At 34.6% G+C, this 17,013-nt stretch overlaps 2 protein-coding genes across 2 annotated transcripts in view; both read right to left on the bottom strand.

The window, feature by feature from the left end:
• Window positions 1-6,632: 6,632 nt before the first annotated feature.
• LOC119574135 (actin-related protein 2/3 complex subunit 4) overlaps window positions 6,633-17,013 on the bottom strand; it is a 54,588-nt gene continuing 44,207 nt past the window's right edge. Inside the window, exon 6 of the mRNA XM_037921223.1 lies at window positions 6,633-7,939. Coding sequence (XP_037777151.1) covers window positions 7,934-7,939 — 6 coding nt within the window. The 3' untranslated portion in view covers window positions 6,633-7,933. The remainder of the gene's footprint in view (window positions 7,940-17,013) is intronic.
• On the bottom strand, window positions 12,026-12,647 carry LOC119574147 (the record flags this gene model as incomplete). Its single annotated transcript, XM_037921244.1, is given in 1 exon segment — window positions 12,026-12,647. A coding segment is annotated over 1 exon segment (396 nt). The 3' UTR covers window positions 12,026-12,163.

The following is a 17,013-nucleotide window of genomic DNA, read 5'->3' on the forward strand; positions in this document are numbered from 1 at the left end:
AAAAAAAGGGCTAAGAATGCAGCTTTGTAGACCAATGCAAGCAACAAGTATGTGTATACAGATTAATATAATTATAGAAGTAATTATTGAAGGATTGGATCCCATTGAAACACAGCACCTACCAAACTTATCCTATTGTGTGATATATTTGTATAGATGGTTGAAATGTTGTTTTGTGTGGAATAAATGAATCATAGTAGTTTTGAAAATTGTTTTATGAGAATGATTGGATATAGTTTATGAATGAGCAGCCCAAAGATGATGAGTTGGGAAGAGTGCAAGTGCAAGGAATTCATCCTCAAATCAAACTTTCAGCCTTATAGAATACTGCAGAGGACTCATAATTGCTGGTCTGACTCAGAGTTATTTTGATACCTAACCTCTTGCCAGCATGGCATGATCCCCATCTTTTTCTAATCTGCCATGATTTATATTGTACTGTGGATACTCAGTGTGTGGATCCTTTATTCAGTCAATGTTTTAACATGTAAATATAGTGTATTCACCGTTGCCAAGTCCTGAAAAGACGTCCTCCAAATCTGCCTGCCTATCACGTTTGGGAATGGTAAATGACTTAGATATTGGAATGAGAGTGCAAGGGGATTATCTATTTTTTCTAGAAGTTTAGAGAGATAATGTTAACATGATTACTCTGAACTTACTGGTGAGTGTTTCAGTACTCTTTTCTAACGAGTCTTTAGATGACATGTAGGTTCTGGCACAAACATGTGAAAGATGTATCTCGAGAGACAACAGGATCATAATGCTGCCTTGTTAACTGTTCTTCATCTTTAAGCAAGTAAGGCCTTTAGGTAGTGTCAGTCATTGTAAAGAGTTTGTTTGAGAAAATGAAGGCATAAACACTAGGCTTAGTTGACTGGGGACTGTTCATCATTCAGAAATTTGTACAAAAAAAAAAAGTTATGACTTGCTCTCTTAAGTAAATTCCTTGGCAACTAAAAGAAAAGAGGTGTTTTTAATAAGAATAAGATGATTGGGCATATAGATTTATATGCTTTGTTACCTCCAGCCAGTAGAGGTAAATAAGATTATGCTAACAGCTTCTATGTTCAACAGGATTATATTTTGATGTTGTAGTTGATTCACCCTTATAAACGTATGAAGAAATGTCATTTTAAAGCTTACGAGTTTTCATTTCTTATAAAAACTGATAAACAGAAAGTTGAATGAGTGCTTCTCCCATGGCTTGATGGTTGCAACACTAGATGTCATATGATCAAGGCTTTCCTTCTTTTCACACATCAATGTTTGATAAATGGCAGTTGTGAAAGGAAGATCAAGGAAGCTTCCACTAATGGCTTAAAAGCCTGATAAGTGAGTGTATTCTTAACAAAGGGAACTCCCGAGGCAGCTGTTGCAGTGCTGGTGGTGTAAGGTCCCTGGGGGATGTGATCTTCATTGATGATCTAGATTTATCATTATAAGGTATACTACTTTGTTATGTTCATTTTTGTTATTTTTCATATCCTTTATTTTCTATTTATTTATTTCTTTTTTTTCTTCCATATAGGGAGAATTTATATTTTGGACATCAGAGTTTCGTGAGCTGGAAATTCCTGTAATTGTGTGTGCATACCAGTTTTTGGCTAGCTATATCCAGCAATCTGTTCATTTGGCATTCCTGAAAGTTGCTCTTCAGGCTTTGCGTGAAGGAGTTGATTTAACTTTGTTGATATTTAGAGAAGCAGAATTGTATTTATATTTTTTACACATTGTCAATGTAGTTTGATAATATCCACATGGAACAAATGTTAAAAAAGGAAAAAAAAGTCTGTGTAATAAAGGAAAACTTCTCCAATAGATGAAAGTTTTCATTTATGTACAGTTGAGTGTTAAATATTGTTCTAAATGAAATCAATAAATTTACCCAATTACACTTTGTCTTCAAAATTGTGTCCTGAAATTGTGGAATCCACAAAAATAATATTCAATACAGTATCCAGTTTTTCATTGTGTTTGAGATGCATCCTTTTGTCCTTGGGAAATTATCTTGTTTTTGTTATTTTTAGATATGCAATATTCTTGGTACATGTGAGAAAGAGATGGCATAAAATCTTGCAGAGTAAAAAAAAAAAGAAAGAAAAAGAAAATGCACTAAATATATTCTATGTATCCATTGCTGCATGTGCTTGCTTGCCTGTGAATAAATGCATAAAATTCCATGAGTTTTAGATTCTAAGACTTCTGTTTACTACTATTGCGGCAAATCAAGTGTGGATTGAAATAATTTACAGAGTCATAGAAGCAATACCGAAAATCATGAGAGAGATATCATAATCAGTCTATCACATAAAGGAAAGTAATGAGTGTAATATATAATTAATTACAATATTACCTTCAAAACCATATGACTTTCAAAAAAATGTCTCCCAAACATAATGCAAAGACTACATGTCAAACTACCTTGTATACACTATAAATGATCTCAGTTGCACACATTAATTGATAATTTAACCCAGTGCCACCAGGGATGGCATGTATGAACATGCTGTGCCCACTGTGAGTTTAATTTATTCATTGTTTCAACAAAGATGGTTCCACAAGGAAGTTACCCATAAGGCGAGTACTACCTCTAAAGTAATTAAAAATATTTTCAGGTATCTTATAATGCTATTCGTAATGTCAGTAACACTATAATGCCTATAATGAAGATGATAGCATTATTTAAAAAAGTAAAACTTTCCCTGGAACTTAAGGAATGGTGAAAGAAGTTGATGTCACAAGGTCTACTCCTTTGTGGCTAAGCACCTGCAGAGAACCAATGTGCAGATGCATTTCACAAAAAAAATTGCTACAGTGAGCACAATTTCTAGCGACTGGGTTAACTTCAACAGTGAATCCCCCCAATCCCTTGCTTTTTGTTGTGGAGGAGCTAAGGAGACGGACAGAGGCCCAATGTTGGGGATCACCCCTACCTTGGTCCTCAGCCCTTGACTCAATTAATTTTGCATGGCCTTTCTTCTTTCCTTTTCCTTTTCCTTTTCTTCATCCCATTGTTCAATCCACGTAACTTAATTGTTAATTCATTTTTGCCACAGTATTTTATCATAATGCTATATAACCTTTGATGTAATATCTCCCATAGAAACCAATAAACTCTCTTACCTGGGAGATTTGCCCCCATGCCCCACCCTATCACTATATTTTGATTATGCCGCTAATGACCTCAGATGTTGACATGGCAGAATATTTTCAATAAATCAGTCAACAGTGAATTTCATGCAAGTCGGATCTTTACATGCCCAGCCAATGGATGCTGACTTGCCTGTACAGGCAATTTATGTCTGAGACATAGCTTTTAAGGTTTTTTGATGTGGGAAATGTTACCATATAAGAATGTGCTTATTTTAGAGTGTTAAAGGGAAAAATAGTGCTTTAAAGTAAACAAACCCCAACCTTGGGCCTCAGCCCTCGGCTCAACAAATTTTGCATGGCCTTGACATTTCTACTACAACCCCCTCCTTGATACTAACTGTCAGCTCAGTCTATTCTAAGACACCCACTCAGGTCTTTACCCAAACTTCAGAAAACATTCCTTCCTTTCTCCCAGTATCCTCCATTCCCATTTCCTCATCCCCCACAGTCTTCTTCATTTTCATCCTCCTCCTACCTTATTACTACCCTTCATCCTTATTGTCCACTTCCCTGCAGTACTACCTCACTCAACATCAGTCCCTCTTCCTCCTGTTCTTGTACTTCAACCACTCCAACCTCTACAAATCTTTTGAGTACTTTTTTTGCCCTGGTAAGTGGGATTGATTTTTTGTGATTCCCCTTATAGCCCCTTATTGACTATACCCTCCTGTTCCAACAATCTCTAAAAACAAATTGGCAAAGTTTCCTACCACAACTGTTCCAATTGTGCATGCCTTGTTGTGATTACATCTGATCCCTTAGCTTGTGCATTATCTACCCAGCTGACCTGACATGCAAACCTATTCCTGCCCAGCCTCACTCCTTTAATACTCATACTGGCACGGGTTTCACCTCTCCGGCTGATAGCCCAGTCTATGATAAGGATTAGGTCCTGCTTACCTGTCACACTGAATATGATGCAACTTCAGTGTAGTGCAACCTATCCTCCATAGCCCTACTAATATTGCCAAGATTACTGTCCATAGACATGACCTTCTCCATAAAATTTATATTGGTGGAGAATCCTACCCTGTCTGGCCATATTGACCCCTCCCTTGTCAATGTCAGAATATTGGCATCTGGCCACCCTGCCAAGCTTGATGTCCTTTATGCGCCCAAACTGGTCATGACCATTTATATTGCTATGCATAAGCTTGCACGTGCCAATTCTGGTGGCTCCCATGATGTATTTTATAGGAGCTGCTCTGTGTACAAGTTTAAGGATGAGGTAGCAGTTATCAGCTTCAAATTTTGTCTCTGCATCTCTCCAAGTATCTCCACCCACTCCTCCAATATGTTACCTGTTAATTACTTCTTAATGGTTCCTCTTTCAGTCCCACACATTCTGTTGTCATATATCCACACATTTTGTTCTAATCATTAACTCACATTTACCCTATTTGTCACATTACTTTACTATAGTGCTATATGACCTTTGATGTGTAGCACATTTATTTGTTTTCAACACTGATAATAAAAAAAATAAATAAATAAAATCTGTAATAATAAGAGTGGCAGAAACATTGAGCTTGTGAGTCAACAGCACTGATTGTGACAGTTGATAATCAACTGACTCCTCTCAAGTTTTGGATACTTGATATGTCTCAACATGACTGTAAAAGGAAAGTCACATACAAAAACAACTAAAGAGAAATGTAAGGACAAGGTAAAGGCAAGATAAGTGAACAAATAATTCAGTCAAGAAAAAAGTCATTCTGGCATAAGAAGCAAACCAAATTTATTAGACTATTAATGACCATTCATCATATAGCTTTATGTAATGCTCCATTCACAATGCAAACATGCGCAGACAATGTCACATACTATGATAACAGAAAAACACTAATATTTTTAGGGTGCTGCTGATTCATCATATCACTATGTTCTTCCTTGGTGCATATCATTATGGAAAGTAATGCCAGGTGATATGACAGAATTACATTTATCCTGGAAGATGGAGCCAGATATCAGTGAAAAACTGCATTTCATCATTTATTTTTCCCATTGCTTAATAGGATTTGGAATTTAAGGCAAAACCACATTCATGCATTGGACAAGTAATGTCATGACACTGGTCCAGGTGCCCAACTAAATGGGTTAGCAAATGCATTTTAAGGATTATAAAAAAGATTCTAGATATTTTGTCTACTTGAGCGTTGGAATTTGTAGGAGTGAATGATCCAAAGGCATTTGTAGTTTCAAGATCTCACTTTATTTTACACCATATTTTTCTTTTTCAAAAATATGGTGAGGGAATAGAAATAAAGAGATAATTGTCAAAATATGCCTACTGATATGACCTGGCTATATTATGACCTTTTGGGGACCCTGGGCTAATGAACTTGTGGAGCCCCATATATACTGTATTATCTTTTTGCCTCTACATAGTATATAGGTCTAGAACAAGATCTCATTACCCTGTTGGATGCAGGGGCTCTGCTGCCCACATATGGACCAAAATCTCGGCTTTAGGTATACTTCAGTGGTCTCGTGTGACTTGTACACTTGGCCTGCACTTGTGTGCAGCCAGGCCTTCGATTTTACCTCATTTTCAGTCTAAGTATTTTTGTTTTTATTCTATTTTCCAATGTTTATATTTGTAATTTGATATGCTGTATCAAGATGGTAATAGACTGGTTCCTTAAGAAGATACCATACCATCTCTGTAGGCAGTCTTTCCATGGACAGAATCCTGACCATGGAAATAGTGTCCTCCCAGGCACTCTTCTAGCCATGGTACACAGATGGCATGTTCCACACACTCATTGACCAGTGGAAATAATGCAAGAGCCTTTTCTTAAATGCACACTGAATTTAATTTTCCTCCAAAAGTTTTGTGCACTAGTGGCGAGTCATTCCTGTCACCCTAGGCTTCATCTAAATTTCTCGACAGCATATTCCCCTCACCCCAGCCCTCAGCCAAATTTTTTCATGAGATGGTCATGACACCCAGATTCAGTGGGTTAATTTGTAATACAATATATCATAGCAAAGTATAAACAGAGTGTTTTAAGAAAGTGAGCCAACAACCAGAAACACCAATTTTTGTTGTTGTTGTTGTTATTTCAGTGTTTTATTATATTTTTCATTAATATTTGACTTAAATTTTCTCATTCCACTATTTTGGTTTCCTTTTCTTGAAAAGATGGTGAGATCTTCAGCTGTTTTCATTATGACATGCTTGGTATGACATCCAGCATAGACAAATTTTGTCATGACAAGTGTAATTTTGACTTTTTTTTTTTTTTTTTTTTTTGCCTCAAACAAATGTCTTGAGATCATTGTATATCTTGAATTGCATTAGATGGAAAATTACCAACTTCTAGATCTAACATTTCATTGACATAAAGTAATTCTATACATTTCTTGCAACACTGAATAAGTTTCCTGTACAAACAAATTGGTAAAACAGTTCTTATGTATGCTAGAAGGGGCCTGTGACAATGTATAAAAAGGAACACAATTCAAGCACAAAATAAAACAAAAACTTTACTTACAACTGTATATTCCAACATACAGATGCAGGCAGATGAATATTTTTAGAAATCATTATATTTTACATAAATCAATCTGATAAAGCAAATACTGATAAATCTTTATTTTATATCATTTAATTATCAGGGCTCAAGCCAGAGAGAAAAAAATGATGACAAAATTTAAATGAAAAATTATAAATAAATCAAGCCTTGACCATGTACACCACAAGTTTACTGCAACTGTTCCACAAGATTTGACTGAAGTAAACAGGAAATGACTACATGATTGACCTCCAAATGGGTATTTGCAGATTATATTAGTATTTTTTTGTTTCCCTTTTGCAGTTATATAATATAATCCAATTACATAGACTATATTCAAACATGGAAGAACCCACACACACTTCAACAAATGTTTACACAATAAACCTCATGAACTGCAGTAACTATTCATTACATAGTAACTGTGGTGTCAATCCACTTACCACCTTTTTCCCATTTTAATTGGATCTTGTAAGTGCAGAAAAAACTGCACATCATTCATTTTATAATATAAACAAAAAAAGAATATAAAGGATGCTGGTTACACAATTACACAATTGTTTAGTTACAAAACTATCTGCATATATCTAAATTTACCTATAGTTTTAGTAATTGGTAAGTATGGCTTCATTATTTAAAAGCTCTTTAATGCATTCAAATGCTAGAAGAGGCAGTTTTAAGACTTTACTTTTGTTGTACACAGATTTCCACCTTAATTTTTTTTTTAAATGCATGTTGTATTATATCAGAAATTAACATAAGTAGGAACAAATGACTAAAACAACAACTGAATACACTGCATTAGAATTGCTAGCTAATTAAGAAGGATGGAATGGCTCACTTGAATGGCAGTAGCTTCTTATGACAACTGAGAATTTCCCTGTTCTCCAAATTTCAGTAAGGTTCCAACACTAAAATTATACTAAATATATGACTCAAAACAAATTACATGTTATTTTGTGCACTGGTCAACAATCAGTGAAAATGCATTGTATCCCCAATAAAAGTGAATTTCCTCTGAACCGGATACATACACGCAGCACAGTGAAAAAGTCATAATCATTAAATATAGAGAAATCAAGTCCACAGAACTGTCTTTCACACAATGAAGATGTTTGGAAATGACAGATGAATGAGAAATCCTTTTCCTCTCTCCCTAAGGAACGATAACCAAGGACGCTGGAAGACCTTGCTACCCCATCCTTCGAAGAGATTGATGATAATGATTCGGTAGACATCACTAGCATCATCATACTCACTCAGAACTGGAAAGGAAAGACTATATTACTTTTCTGTAATTCCAAGTTTCATGAAATATTTTGCAATTACTTATTACTAAGCTGTAAAATATACTAAATAAAAAATGGAAGAACCTGATCAATTGAGATAGAATATCCTCTAAATACAAGAACAGACTGAACAAATCAGCACAGAAGAAGAAAAAAAAATAAAGAAAGAAAGGAAAAAGAAAAAAGAAGAAAGAACGAAAGAACACACACACACACACACACACACGCACACACATATATATATATATATATATATATATATATATATATATATATATATATATATATAATATATATATATATATATATATATATATATATATATATATATATATAATATATATATATATATATATATATATATATAATATATATATATATATATATATATATATATATATATAGATATATATATATATATATATATATATATATATATTATATATATATATATATATATATATATATATATATATATGTATATATATATATATATATATATATATATATATATTATATATATATATATATATATATATATATATGTGTGTGCGTGTGTGTGTGTGTGTGTGTGTGTTCTTTCATTCTTTCTTCTTTTTTCTTTTTCCTTTCTTTCTTTATTTTTTTTTTCTTCTGTGCTGATTTGTTCAGTCTGTTCTTGTATTTAGAGGATATTCTATCTCAATTGATCAGGTTCTTCCATTTTTTATTTAGTATATTTTACAGCTTAGTAATAAGTAATTGCAAAATATTTCATGAAACTTGGAATTACAGAAAAGTAATATAGTCTTTCCTTTCCAGTTCTGAGTGAGTATGATGATGCTAGTGATGTCTACCGAATCATTATCATCAATCTCTTCGAAGGATGGGGTAGCAAGGTCTTCCAGCGTCCTTGGTTATCGTTCCTTAGGGAGAGAGGAAAAGGATTTCTCATTCATCTGTCATTTCCAAACATCTTCATTGTGTGAAAGACAGTTCTGTGGACTTGATTTCTCTATATTTAATGATTATGACTTTTTCACTGTGCTGCGTGTATGTATCCGGTTCAGAGGAAATTCACTTTTATTGGGGATACAATGCATTTTCACTGATTGTTGACCAGTGCACAAAATAACATGTAATTTGTTTTGAGTCATATATTTAGTATAATTTTAGTGTTGGAACCTTACAGAAATTTGGAGAACAGGGAAATTCTCAGTTGTCATAAGAAGCTACTGCCATTCAAGTGAGCCATTCCATCCTTCTTAATTAGCTAGCAATTCTAATGCAGTGTATTCAGTTGTTGTTTTAGTCATTTGTTCCTACTTATGTTAATTTCTGATATAATACAACATGCATTTAAAAAAAAAATTAAGGTGGAAATCTGTGTACAACAAAAGTAAAGTCTTAAAACTGCCTCTTCTAGCATTTGAATGCATTAAAGAGCTTTTAAATAATGAAGCCATACTTACCAATTACTAAAACTATAGGTAAATATAGATATATGCAGATAGTTTTGTAACTAAACAATTGTGTAATTGTGTAACCAGCATCCTTTATATTCTTTTTTTGTTTATATTATAAAATGAATGATGTGCAGTTTTTTCTGCACTTACAAGATCCAATTAAAATGGGAAAAAGGTGGTAAGTGGATTGACACCACAGTTACTATGTAATGAATAGTTACTGCAGTTCATGAGGTTTATTGTGTAAACATTTGTTGAAGTGTGTGTGGGTTCTTCCATGTTTGAATATAGTCTATGTAATTGGATTATATTATATAACTGCAAAAGGGAAACACAAAAATACTAATATAATCTGCAAATACCCATTTGGAGGTCAATCATGTAGTCATTTCCTGTTTACTTCAGTCAAATCTTGTGGAACAGTTGCAGTAAACTTGTGGTATACATGGTCAAGGCTTGATTTATTTATAATTTTTCATTTAAATTTTGTCATCATTTTTTTCTCTCTGGCTTGAGCCCTGATAATTAAATGATATAAAATAAAGATTTATCAGTATTTGCTTTATCAGATTGATTTATGTAAAATATAATGATTTCTAAAAATATTCATCTGCCTGCATCTGTATGTTGGAATATACAGTTGTAAGTAAAGTTTTTGTTTTATTTTGTGCTTGAATTGTGTTCCTTTTTATACATTGTCACAGGCCCCTTCTAGCATACATAAGAACTGTTTTACCAGTTTGTTTGTACAGGAAACTTATTCAGTGTTGCAAGAAATGTATAGAATTACTTTATGTCAATGAAATGTTAGATCTAGAAGTTGGTAATTTTCCCTCTAATGCAATTCAAGATATACAATGATCTCAAGACATTTGTTTTAGGAAAAAAAAAAAAAAAAAAAAAAAAAAAGTCAAAATTACACTTGTCATGACAAAATTTGTCTATGCTGGATGTCATACCAAGCATGTCATAATGAAAACAGCTGAAGATCTCACCATCTTTCAAGAAAAGGAAACCAAAATAGTGGAATGAGAAAATTTAAGTCCAATATTAATGAAAAATATAATAAAACACTGAAATAACAACAACAACAACAACAAATTGGTGTTTCTGGTTGTTGGCTCACTTTCTTAAAACACTCTGTTTATACTTTGCTATGATATATTGTATTACAAATTAACCCACTGAATCTGGGTGTCATGACCATCTCATGAAAAAATTTGGCTGAGGGCTGGGGTGAGGGGAATATGCTGTCATGAGAAATTTAGATGAAGCCTGGGGTGACAGGAATGACTCGCCACTAGTGCACAAAACTTTTGGAGGAAAATTAAATTCAGTGTGCATTTAAGAAAAGGCTCTTGCATTATTTCCACTGGTCAATGAGTGTGTGGAACATGCCATCTGTGTACCATGGCTAGAAGAGTGCCTGGGAGGACACTATTTCCATGGTCAGGATTCTGTCCATGGAAAGACTGCCTACAGAGATGGTATGGTATCTTCTTAAGGAACCAGTCTATTACCATCTTGATACAGCATATCAAATTACAAATATAAACATTGGAAAATAGAATAAAAACAAAAATACTTAGACTGAAAATGAGGTAAAATTGAAGGCCTGGCTGCACACAAGTGCAGGCCAGGTGTACAAGTCACACGAGACCACTGGAGTATACCTAAAGCCGAGATTTTGGTCCATATGTGGGCAGCAGAGCCCCTGCATCCAACAGGGTAATGAGATCTTGTTCTAGACCTATAACTATGTAGAGGCAAATAGATAATACAGTATATATGGGGCTCCACAAGTTCATTAGCCCAGGGTCCCCAAAAGGTCATAATATAGCCAGGTCATATCAGTAGGCATATTTTGACAATTATCTCTTTATTTCTATTCCCTCACCATATTTTTGAAAAAGAAAAATATGGTGTAAAATAAAGTGAGATCTTGAAACTACAAATGCCTTTGGATCATTCACTCCTACAAATTCCAACGCTCAAGTAGACAAAATATCTAGAATCTTTTTTATAATCCTTAAAATGCATTTGCTAACCCATTTAGTTGGGCACCTGGACCAGTGCCATGACATTACTTGTCCAATGCATGAATGTGGTTTTGCCTTAAATTCCAAATCCTATTAAGCAATGGGAAAAATAAATGATGAAATGCAGTTTTTCACTGATATCTGGCTCCATCTTCCAGGATAAATGTAATTCTGTCATATCACCTGGCATTACTTTCCATAATGATATGCACCAAGGAAGAACATAGTGATATGATGAATCAGCAGCACCCTAAAAATATTAGTGTTTTTCTGTTATCATAGTATGTGACATTGTCTGCGCATTTTTGCATGTGAATGGAGCATTACATAAAGCTATATGATGAATGGTCATTAATAGTCTAATAAATTTGGTTTGCTTCTTATGCCAGAATGACTTTTTCTTGACTGAATTATTTGTTCACTATCTTGCCTTTACCTTGTCCTTACATTCTCTTTAGTGTTTTTGTATGTGACTTTCCTTTTACAGTCATGTTGAGACATATCAAGTATCCCAAAAATTGAGAGGAGTCAGTTGATTATCAACTGTCACAATCAGTGCTGTTGACTCACAAGCTCAATGTTTCTGCCACTCTTATTATTACAGATTTTATTTATTTTTTTTTTTATTATCAGTGTTGAAAACAAATAAATGTGCTACACATCAAAGGTCATATAGCACTATAGTAAAGTAATGTGACAAATAGGGTAAATGTGAGTTAATGATTAGAACAAAATGTGTGGATATATGACAACAGAATGTGTGGGACTGAAAGAGGAACCATTAAGAAGTAATTAACAGGTAACATATTGGAGGAGTGGGTGGAGATACTTGGAGAGATGCAGAGACAAAATTTGAAGCTGATAACTGCTACCTCATCCTTAAACTTGTACACAGAGCAGCTCCTATAAAATACATCATGGGAGCCACCAGAATTGGCACGTGCAAGCTTATGCATAGCAATATAAATGGTCATGACCAGTTTGGGCGCATAAAGGACATCAAGCTTGGCAGGGTGGCCAGATGCCAATATTCTGACATTGACAAGGGAGGGGTCAATATGGCCAGACAGGGTAGGATTCTCCACCAATATAAATTTTATGGAGAAGGTCATGTCTATGGACAGTAATCTTGGCAATATTAGTAGGGCTATGGAGGATAGGTTGCACTACACTGAAGTTGCATCATATTCAGTGTGACAGGTAAGCAGGACCTAATCCTTATCATAGACTGGGCTATCAGCCGGAGAGGTGAAACCCGTGCCAGTATGAGTATTAAAGGAGTGAGGCTGGGCAGGAATAGGTTTGCATGTCAGGTCAGCTGGGTAGATAATGCACAAGCTAAGGGATCAGATGTAATCACAACAAGGCATGCACAATTGGAACAGTTGTGGTAGGAAACTTTGCCAATTTGTTTTTAGAGATTGTTGGAACAGGAGGGTATAGTCAATAAGGGGCTATAAGGGGAATCACAAAAAATCAATCCCACTTACCAGGGCAAAAAAAGTACTCAAAAGATTTGTAGAGGTTGGAGTGGTTGAAGTACAAGAACAGGAGGAAGAGGGACTGATGTTGAGTGAGGTAGTACTGCAGGGAAGTGGACAATAAGGATGAAGGGTAGTAATAAGGTAGGAGGAGGATGAAAATGAAGAAGACTGTGGGGGATGAGGAAATGGGAATGGAGGATACTGGGAGAAAGGAAGGAATGTTTTCTGAAGTTTGGGTAAAGACCTGAGTGGGTGTCTTAGAATAGACTGAGCTGACAGTTAGTATCAAGGAGGGGGTTGTAGTAGAAATGTCAAGGCCATGCAAAATTTGTTGAGCCGAGGGCTGAGGCCCAAGGTTGGGGTTTGTTTACTTTAAAGCACTATTTTTCCCTTTAACACTCTAAAATAAGCACATTCTTATATGGTAACATTTCCCACATCAAAAAACCTTAAAAGCTATGTCTCAGACATAAATTGCCTGTACAGGCAAGTCAGCATCCATTGGCTGGGCATGTAAAGATCCGACTTGCATGAAATTCACTGTTGACTGATTTATTGAAAATATTCTGCCATGTCAACATCTGAGGTCATTAGCGGCATAATCAAAATATAGTGATAGGGTGGGGCATGGGGGCAAATCTCCCAGGTAAGAGAGTTTATTGGTTTCTATGGGAGATATTACATCAAAGGTTATATAGCATTATGATAAAATACTGTGGCAAAAAATGAATTAACAATTAAGTTACGTGGATTGAACAATGGGATGAAGAAAAGGAAAAGGAAAAGGAAAGAAGAAAGGCCATGCAAAATTAATTGAGTCAAGGGCTGAGGACCAAGGTAGGGGTGATCCCCAACATTGGGCCTCTGTCCGTCTCCTTAGCTCCTCCACAACAAAAAGCAAGGGATTGGGGGGATTCACTGTTGAAGTTAACCCAGTCGCTAGAAATTGTGCTCACTGTAGCAATTTTTTTTGTGAAATGCATCTGCACATTGGTTCTCTGCAGGTGCTTAGCCACAAAGGAGTAGACCTTGTGACATCAACTTCTTTCACCATTCCTTAAGTTCCAGGGAAAGTTTTACTTTTTTAAATAATGCTATCATCTTCATTATAGGCATTATAGTGTTACTGACATTACGAATAGCATTATAAGATACCTGAAAATATTTTTAATTACTTTAGAGGTAGTACTCGCCTTATGGGTAACTTCCTTGTGGAACCATCTTTGTTGAAACAATGAATAAATTAAACTCACAGTGGGCACAGCATGTTCATACATGCCATCCCTGGTGGCACTGGGTTAAATTATCAATTAATGTGTGCAACTGAGATCATTTATAGTGTATACAAGGTAGTTTGACATGTAGTCTTTGCATTATGTTTGGGAGACATTTTTTTGAAAGTCATATGGTTTTGAAGGTAATATTGTAATTAATTATATATTACACTCATTACTTTCCTTTATGTGATAGACTGATTATGATATCTCTCTCATGATTTTCGGTATTGCTTCTATGACTCTGTAAATTATTTCAATCCACACTTGATTTGCCGCAATAGTAGTAAACAGAAGTCTTAGAATCTAAAACTCATGGAATTTTATGCATTTATTCACAGGCAAGCAAGCACATGCAGCAATGGATACATAGAATATATTTAGTGCATTTTCTTTTTCTTTCTTTTTTTTTTTACTCTGCAAGATTTTATGCCATCTCTTTCTCACATGTACCAAGAATATTGCATATCTAAAAATAACAAAAACAAGATAATTTCCCAAGGACAAAAGGATGCATCTCAAACACAATGAAAAACTGGATACTGTATTGAATATTATTTTTGTGGATTCCACAATTTCAGGACACAATTTTGAAGACAAAGTGTAATTGGGTAAATTTATTGATTTCATTTAGAACAATATTTAACACTCAACTGTACATAAATGAAAACTTTCATCTATTGGAGAAGTTTTCCTTTATTACACAGACTTTTTTTTCCTTTTTTAACATTTGTTCCATGTGGATATTATCAAACTACATTGACAATGTGTAAAAAATATAAATACAAATTCTGCTTCTCTAAATATCACAAAGTTAAATCAACTCCTTCACGCAAAGCCTGAAGAGCAACTTTCAGGAATGCCAAATGAACAGATTGCTGGATATAGCTAGCCAAAAACTGGTATGCACACACAATTACAGGAATTTCCAGCTCACGAAACTCTGATGTCCAAAATATAAATTCTCCCTATATGGAAGAAAAAAAAAGAAAATAAATAAATAGAAAATAAAGGATATGAAAAATAACAAAAATGAACATAACAAAGTAGTATACCTTATAATGATAAATCTAGATCATCAATGAAGATCACATCCCCCAGGGACCTTACACCACCAGCACTGCAACAGCTGCCTCGGGAGTTCCCTTTGTTAAGAATACACTCACTTATCAGGCTTTTAAGCCATTAGTGGAAGCTTCCTTGATCTTCCTTTCACAACTGCCATTTATCAAACATTGATGTGTGAAAAGAAGGAAAGCCTTGATCATATGACATCTAGTGTTGCAACCATCAAGCCATGGGAGAAGCACTCATTCAACTTTCTGTTTATCAGTTTTTATAAGAAATGAAAACTCGTAAGCTTTAAAATGAACATTTCTTCATACGTTTATAAGGGTGAATCAACTACAACATCAAAATATAATCCTGTTGAACATAGAAGCTGTTAGCATAATCTTATTTACCTCTACTGGCTGGAGGTAACAAAGCATATAAATCTATATGCCCAATCATCTTATTCTTATTAAAAACACCTCTTTTCTTTTAGTTGCCAAGGAATTTACTTAAGAGAGCAAGTCATAACTTTTTTTTTTTGTACAAATTTCTGAATGATGAACAGTCCCCAGTCAACTAAGCCTAGTGTTTATGCCTTCATTTTCTCAAAACAAACTCTTTACAATGACTGACACTACCTAAAGGCCTTACTTGCTTAAAGATGAAGAACAGTTAACAAGGCAGCATTATGATCCTGTTGTCTCTCGAGATACATCTTTCACATGTTTGTGCCAGAACCTACATGTCATCTAAAGACTCGTTAGAAAAGAGTACTGAAAACACTCAACCAGTAAGTTCAGAGTAATCATGTTAACATTATCTCTCTAAACTTCTAGAAAAAATAGATAATCCCCTTGCACTCTCATTCCAATATCTAAGTCATTTACCATTCCCAAACGTGATAGGCAGGCAGATTTGGAGGACGTCTTTTCAGGACTTGGCAACGGTGAATACACTATATTTACATGTTAAAACATTGACTGAATAAAGGATCCACACACTGAGTATCCACAGTACAATATAAATCATGGCAGATTAGAAAAAGATGGGGATCATGCCATGCTGGCAAGAGGTTAGGTATCAAAATAACTCTGAGTCAGACCAGCAATTATGAGTCCTCTGCAGTATTCTATAAGGCTGAAAGTTTGATTTGAGGATGAATTCCTTGCACTTGCACTCTTCCCAACTCATCATCTTTGGGCTGCTCATTCATAAACTATATCCAATCATTCTCATAAAACAATTTTCAAAACTACTATGATTCATTTATTCCACACAAAACAACATTTCAACCATCTATACAAATATATCACACAATAGGATAAGTTTGGTAGGTGCTGTGTTTCAATGGGATCCAATCCTTCAATAATTACTTCTATAATTATATTAATCTGTATACACATACTTGTTGCTTGCATTGGTCTACAAAGCTGCATATCTATCAGCCTTCTCTCTCCTTTGTAAGAGACTTTATTTTCCATTTTAACTGCAAGATTATACCTTATGAAATACCCCAATAAGCCTGATAATGACTGATCTTGTCACCTCCTGCTCCTCCTACTCAAACTTTCATGGCTCACCCAGACTAACCAAAGTCACCACATATCGATAAATTGTTCAAAGTAGACAATCTTTATTGAGAACATATTGGATTTAAATTTGCCCCTTATGAGAAAAATTTAAAATAGTAGTTTACATATAGTTCCTAACCCACCAAACCATCCACCTTTAATGTTAGGGGCTTTTTTTTTTTTT

The sequence above is a fragment of the Penaeus monodon genome, chromosome 1, assembly GCF_015228065.2.
Source record: "Penaeus monodon isolate SGIC_2016 chromosome 1, NSTDA_Pmon_1, whole genome shotgun sequence".
In the NCBI taxonomy this organism is placed as follows: domain Eukaryota; kingdom Metazoa; phylum Arthropoda; class Malacostraca; order Decapoda; family Penaeidae; genus Penaeus; species Penaeus monodon.